We start from the raw sequence: 7,694 nt of genomic DNA, 5'->3' as shown, positions 1-7,694 counted from the left end.
CACTGAAGTCAGTTGCAACTTCCGGTTCACAAGTACTTTAATATTGATATTTCTCAAGGTATTGAAGTTAGAAATTCCTGTATCATGACCACTAATTCACATACTTTGTCAAAAAGATAAAAGTGGGTTTTGTTCAAAGTAGCTATTATCCACATATATCTTTGATATGAATGAATATTTTTTGGTAATTCATTAAATATCACCGGCTAAAAAGTAACCAGTAACTAGTACTCTGAGTAGTTTTTGAGAGGAGTACTTTGTACTTTTACTTAAGTACTGTTTTGACACCAGTACTTTTACTTGTAATTGAGTATTATTTCAGCAGTGTAACAGTACTTGTACTTAAGTACAAATTTTCAGTACTCTTTCCACCACTGGTACAAATATACCTGTGCTACTCATGACTGTTTTTATCCACCTGCGTCTACATGAAGAACAGCACTGCTTCAACCTGACGGATAGGCATCTCCAGACATTTCTCAAGCAAACGAGCTCGGGTCAGGTCAGGTCAGACGAGCTTTCCCGTGGTGATGTAAAACAAGGGCAGCAGAGGAAGTGGATATAATTGATTCAGTGAGCTGTACAGAAGTGATCGATGTAGGCCATAGATCACAGAACTGAACCGTGCGAGCGTGAATTGAGACAAAGCACGCATGGATTTCACCTCATCGTTCGCTTTGAATGGGTAGCAAACCTGTTCATTAAAAAAATAAAAGCTTGGGTCTCCAGATGAATGAGGACGGAAACGGTTTTAGTTTCTCTGGTGTTTTGATGTCAGTGTTTTTCTGGTGAAGCCACACGTGCTGTCTGCGGCAGATCTCGGTTGACACTTTCTAAAGTCATTTCCTAAAAACATCTAGTCTGAGGTTATATCTGCATTACAAAGGCTCAGTTTGGTCTTCGTCTTTGTACCCCGTCTCATCAAGAGCTGCAAATGGTAAAAGTCTGTACTGTGTTTTTTGTGGTAGGTATAGAAAGCCATGAGCGTATGAGCTCACTGTTTACATCTATTTTAATGTGACCATGTACAGCGTTACTGAAACACCACCGGTATTTGAAAAGTGAAATAATTTCCCATTCACACTGGAGGTGTTTTCGTGTGACAGTAGTCTGGCATCTCATGTACATGTGCTTTTGACTGGAACCTGTTGTTCTGGTTTCTGCCGCTCATTCGTAACCTTTAAATAAATGTGCGTCTTTCATTGAGACTGTGGGAAAATATCTAGTTGATGAGTTAACCGTGTAACTGAATGGTAGTAAAGGGATAGTTCACCCAAATAGGAGGCTGAATGACATGAGGATGAGTGCATGATGACAGAAGGTTCAATGTTGGGTCAAGTCAGCTGTATTTATATAGCACGTTATACAATGCAGATTGTGTCAAAGCAGCTTTACAGTATTAAACAGGAAAACAGTGTGTCGATAACGCAAGAGGACGATAGTAAACACTCGTTTTTCCAGTTAAAGTCAGTTCATCGTTGATTCAGTGATGCCATCGTCCAGTGTCGCGTTTCCCAAAAGCATCGTTATCTAACTATGGTTGTTAGTTCCAATGAACTCTATTGGTAACGATGGAACTTGCGACCATAGTTGTTTTTGGGGAAACGCACCCCCAGCTCAGTTCAGTTCAAAAAGTATCTGTGCAATCAAATCCACAATATTGCCAGAAATGAAGAGTCCCCAACTAAGCAAGCCAAGGAACCAAAACTCCATCGGTGACAGAAATGGAGAAAAAATAACTAAATAAAATAATCTGAAATAACGGTTAACCGTGCATTATCCTGTGGTCATGAGGTAAGCAGGTACGAGAGAAGCGGAAGGGCAAACTGGTGCACTGAACCATCATGACATCCTGTTATGCAGCTGGACGCTGCTGTTCGCTCGCTGAACACTTTCGCTTTTGCTGCGTAAACACACTTTTCATGTGATCGTTTGTGTAAATTGTGCCGTTGCTTCCTATTGAATCTTAGGAAGCTTTGCTGAAAGGAACTTCCTGTTTAGATGAAAAACAGCAAGAGCTGGAGAGCTCAGCGGTCGTTGTTGTTTTACATACTGTACGTTGTGTTTTATGAATTCACTGAAGCGTCTCGGTGGTGGAGCCAGTGTTTCTGGGGGAAGTGACGTCATTGTTCCAGGGTTCAGCTGGACTCGGAACGCTCTTGCCGCATCCATCACGAGCGGAGAAGAGGGAATGGCCACTTTACTCTGCCTCGCCTGGCACTAATGGCTCTGTAGTACGTCATGCCCCACAAAACCAGATGCACTTCGTCTCTAAATAATGTATAGCTGTACTTTTTCCCATTCACGGGTCAGACCTAGCAGAAAGATTTATAGAGGGGGCGTTTGTCATGTGATCTGTTTGTAATGGTTTAGCTTGACGTTATTAACTGTTGTCTGGGTGAATCGCTCATGGCTCCGCTGACTGGAGCTGTAGAGCGCGTCACTCTTATCATTGGCCACTGAACGCTACTGTACTGAAGCAGACTCTACCACAGCCACGGTGTCGTGATTGGCCATTTCAGGAGTTCAGTGCAGCCTTATGAAGTTAAGATTTAACTGCTTGTTTTCTAAACAAGAGCCCACGACTAATTGGTCTACAGGAAGCCCTGTATGATTACACAGACTCCCATCAGACACGTCTCTTAAAGGGATAGTTCACCCAAAAATGCACATTGTCATCATGCACTGTGTTTGTCCATACAGTTAATGTCAGTGTGAACTGAAAGTTTCAAGCTCTCTAAAGGTAACAAAAATGTAATCCGAACAACTCCAGTGCTTCTGAAACGATGTGATGACTTTGTATGATAACAGAGTGGAAATTAAACCTATGTTCACTTTCAAATCTAACCAAAATTTGACCACGTGTCCATAGCATCAAACCTCATTGGCTCTTGTGTGATGACGTCATGACTTTAAGCTTTAAAAGGCGATGCTATTGTCACTTAAAAACTCAAACGCAGCAGCCAAAGGTGTCTGTCCACAGGCCTGTTCACACACAAAATTAGATCATGATTCTTCCTGTGCTACTCACTGAAGCTTAGCAAAATGCTTTGGTCATGAGCAGCACTCGAGTCGTATTTTTATGTAACAGCAGCATCTCTGGGCATGTGATCAAAAACATGAATCTTCAGAGTTCAGTAGTCCGTTTCTGGAAGTAAAAATACCATTCATTTACTAGAGGAATTGATTTTGAACAATAACTAACCTTTGAAAATATATTGTAGTAAATGTGAATTATATTGTCTATATAATCAACACATTTTACAGTTTTATATTTCATTGTTTTTTTTTATTATTATCTATAAAGCTTGATGGGATTCCAGTTTTTCCCCCTCATTAAAGCCATTAAGTAGACATTCTTGTGACTTTGGCCATTTAATTATTTTTTAAACCTTTATTGCTTTAAATCAAGTTTGTTGTAATGCTGGGATTCACCTCTTTAACAAAGACTTTTTATGATTCCTATGGGAAGAATGAATGGGGGGGGGAAATGCATCCAGAAAAAAATGGACAGCACTTATGCACTCTACTGGTTGGGCAGCTTTATTCACAGTCCAGTGGGAAAGAGATTAGAACACCTCTCCAAAAACAAAACAAAAAAGGAAACATGCAAATTTGTGATGGTCTGAACAGACACATTAATTCATTTGAATTTATGCACCAAACACTAATTTTGGTGTGAACAGGCCTTGAATGTGAACACAGAGCCGTAGTTTTTTTTAGTAGTTTTGTAGTCATCTTAGAAATGTATAATTGAAGCTGGTGGTTTTGTCAAAGTCAAACTAAAACACTAAAAGCCTCTAAATGCACCTCTTTTATTTAAGCATAAAATCTATCAATTAAACCTTCTAGGTATCTTAAAGGTAGTCCACAAGGCGACCCTCCTCATTTAAAAAAAAAAACTTTTTTTGTAATTGGATGTGGGCGTTTTACATGCTCCCAAACTGATGCAGAGGTCATTCGTGTAATATGTGTATATGTGAGATTCAGTTGGGCTGGTCTGGCACTCGAGGCTCATCTGTTTTATGTTCTTCTGTTCCTCAGATGAAGCTCGTTCCAAAAAGTGTGGCATCTTGGTGCACTGCCTAGCGGGCATCAGTCGCTCGGTCACCGTCACGGTGGCGTACCTGATGCAGAAGCTCAACCTGTCGCTCAACGACGCCTATGACTTCGTCAAGCGCAAGAAGTCCAACATCTCGCCCAACTTCAACTTCATGGGGCAGCTTTTGGACTTCGAGAGGACACTGGGGCTAAACAGTCCCTGCGACAACCGCTCGACGCCCAACGACCAGCTCTTCTTCACCACGCCCACCAATCACAACATGTTCCAGCTGGACACGCTGGAGTCCACATGAAGGCCAGCCGAGGATGCTGGGTGGGAGCAGCCACCCTTTGAATGTTTATCTCCCAACTCCAGGGGAGCTTTTGACCTGGAGGACAGGCCAGCAGCCACGGCGAAGGGAGGGACGGAGGGTGGTTAAGCACACGGGCCCCTCTCAAGCCCTCCGGTGGATTTTAATGCAGCTTTTCTTGCCTTCATGGAACAGACTGTTCTTTTTTTCTCTCACGGTTTGAGACACGAGAAGAAACGTGAGACTTTTGCACAGCGCTTGGCTCGAAGAGAAGGAAGCTTTGATTGCAGATGCCCTCCGGTCTCGAAGGCTGCCGACGCACCGCATGGGATTTTTGAACGTAGGGTCGGATTCGTTCTTCGAGCGAAAGCCGAGAGGTGCGCCACACATGCATTCTGTCCGTTTCTATATCTTTGTCTCTTTCCTCTGCACAGAACCATGTTGTCCAAAGTAGTGACGTGTTGGCGACCGAACCGACACAAACAAACATTGTGAGCCCTCCCCCTCTTTATTTTCTCTCTCTCGCTCTACGTTTGCAATGACCTAATGCGTTTTGCACAGTGGCGAAGCCTTTCTCTTCTTGGCACTTAAAAGCGGTACTCCAACACACACAGAAAGAGACATTCAGAGGAGCTGCCAGTCCTAGGCTGCGACAAGGCCCCGCAGCTGCGTGGGACGACGCGCGCACTTAAAGCTCATTGTTCCTTAACCGCAAGATCGACAGATCCACGTTTGTGTCCCGACTTCCGGGCTCGCTCACCTTCTGGCCTTGGCGATTCTCATTACAGTATGAATATATTGTATTAATTTCTACGTAAGAGTATATCTATTCACTCGATGTATTTGGGCATGCGATCCTCTCGAGGCGTGGCACGTCACCGAATGTTGAGGACTGTTTTTTTAACTACTCTTGCTGCTCCCGAGCGGCAAACAGTGTGTAGCGAGGGCGTTCCTGACTGCAGGAACGAGCGACTGGACCTGAGTGGACGAGTGCTTGAGTTAACAGGGTTGCTTTAAGCTGGCCTTATATAACCTTTTTAATTCTTTCCTACTCTGACTGTTCAATACTCTCTTTGTATCTCCCTTTAGAAATCGTTGTATTACCAAGACGTTTGTTCATTTTTAAAGAAACCAATATGTAGTAATAATAATAGACAACTAATGGTCTTTAACGGGTCAGTCAAGGTTGTATTTGTTACTCTGCAATATACTCAACAACCCTTTGCAGTATTTTCTAGAAAATGGCCTCGGGTTTTTGACTCCTCTACTTTTGATACTAGAGATCCACAGAGTTATAGCTTGAAACGGAGGCAGCTTTTCGCCCGGGGTGTCCGGAGTGCGTCTGGGTGCTGGGCGCTCGCTCGTGTTTCGTCCGATTCGATTTAACCCACGGATTTCCTTAATATACAAAATATGTGCTATATACTGACTCCTGTGGCCTTCATATATCTCGATATATATATATGTGTAATACTCATCTTGTGCAGATATGCAAGAGTTGTCCCCTTAATATATATCATCGCGGATGACTGTTTCTCGTGCTTGAAACGACCCAGTCACAATAACAACACGGCGCTCTCGCATCACCCCGGGACGGAAAGGCGCGTCATTTCACGGCTTCTTTATTTACATGTACATCTTGATTTCGAGCTGCTTCTTGTGGAGGAATGTTTGTATCTGCAACCATGGGAAAGCGAAACCGTTCATCTATTTCTCCGTTCGTATATTGCCAGAACACAGGAACAAGGCTTTCTGTGGACGCATCTTGTAGCTACATAACGGTTCTGCGATTAATAACAGTAGGAACGAAAGCGAACGACACACAGGGACTAGATGAGCGAATAAGGAACTGTATATCTTACCTCACTGAGGAATTTTTCAGGGATTTTTATTTGACAATGCGTCGGCATCGTGTTACAGCTTCAAATGTCAAAGAGCTGTTTTATATGTGCTGTATAAATTTTTTTTTAAAGATACAATCTATGTGTATAATACTGGGCTTGGTAACCGGGCAGTTAAATTTTCTGGTTTATGAAGGATATAAAATTGTCCCCATGTATTGTATAGTATATGAAAACCAATACAAGACTTGTTTGTACCGCAAATAAATATTGAATTATTTTTTGGTTATCCGATCTGGTTTGGTGTGTTCCTTCTGCCGTTTTCAACATTGTTTAACAGTGTCCATCCCCCATGTGCTGTGAGTCTCTCCCCACAACACCCTTCAAGTGTGCTATAAAAAGATGACTAGGACTCAGACAGAAGCGCTCTCCATTAGGATCCGCCATGTTTCTCCCGTAAATGTTGATCTGATTCCAGCTTTATTTCATGATTTGGGACTTTTCTTGGAAACCGGCACCCCACGGGTGTTTTTCTGTAACGCGAGTCCTACATGAGGCGAGACTTCCTCCCCCCGCCCACTCCAGGGATTGGTTTCCTGTTGCCTTGTGGTTAATTTCAGATATAGATGGTTTCTGAAGCATGTGATGACACCACATCCGATTGCTGAAACGATCACCGCTTGGCTTCCTCTTTGTAACCCGTGTCAAGTTATGTTTATTTGTATAGTGTTAAACCATGCAGATCGCTTCAAAGCAGCTTTACATAATAAACGGGAGGAACAGCATCAGAGTTGTGAAGTTGTTCAGTCAGACGACTCTCATTTCAGCTATAATTACAACTTCAACATATCTGCTACTTTGTTTCTTCAGTGACCTCATTCAATAGTGTCAAGTACAACTAAATCAATAAATCTGAATATGAACTGTTTTTTAATCCACCACGGAGTAAACCAAAGGCGACTGGCAAGAAACCAAAACTCCTTCAGGAAGCACTGGAGAAAAACCTTTGGGAGAACCAGGCTCAGTCTTCTCTGGTTTTACAGTATGAACATGGCATCAGTGATGGGTCCAGGCTACACACGTCAGTCATGTCCTCTATTTTCTGAGAATGAGTGCAATTTTTTCTGTTTTCAAGGTCAATTTGACATGCACTCTCAGATCAGAGACTCCTTCGAATGCTGCATTTTTTTTAATTTATTTTTTTAGATTTTGTGCTGGAGTTTTTTTTTAATTTTTTTTTCAAATTTACACTTCAAATTTCTACTCCTCAAACTGCCAGATGAATTATAATTTTTCAAACAATGTGCTTTATTGCAAAGGAGTGTTGTGAAATACTGGCTTACTTTAATAGTAACTTAAAGGTGCACTAAGTGATTTTTGCCAAACGATGTTGACATTTAAAAAAGCACCAAAACAAGCACGGCCATACCCCAACAGGACCTCGCTCCTAGTTTAATATCTCTGCCCCACACGTACATACACAACCCTGGCATAATGATGA

At 42.3% G+C, this 7,694-nt stretch overlaps 1 protein-coding gene across 1 annotated transcript in view; it reads left to right on the top strand.

Moving 5' to 3' along the window:
* The window catches only part of LOC107697567 (dual specificity protein phosphatase 7-like), a 13,754-nt gene extending 7,269 nt beyond the window's left edge, over window positions 1–6,485 (top strand). The window contains exon 3 of the mRNA XM_016498366.1: window positions 4,045–6,485. Coding sequence (XP_016353852.1) covers window positions 4,045–4,355 — 311 coding nt within the window. The 3' untranslated portion in view covers window positions 4,356–6,485. The remainder of the gene's footprint in view (window positions 1–4,044) is intronic.
* Window positions 6,486–7,694: the final 1,209 nt, after the last annotated feature.

This window comes from Sinocyclocheilus anshuiensis, unplaced genomic scaffold (genome assembly GCF_001515605.1).
Source record: "Sinocyclocheilus anshuiensis isolate Anshui unplaced genomic scaffold, SAMN03320099.WGS_v1.1 scaffold1320, whole genome shotgun sequence".
NCBI lineage: Eukaryota > Metazoa > Chordata > Actinopteri > Cypriniformes > Cyprinidae > Sinocyclocheilus > Sinocyclocheilus anshuiensis.
Note: the sequence above shows the minus strand (reverse complement) of the source record. Positions and strands in the feature narration are given on the sequence as shown.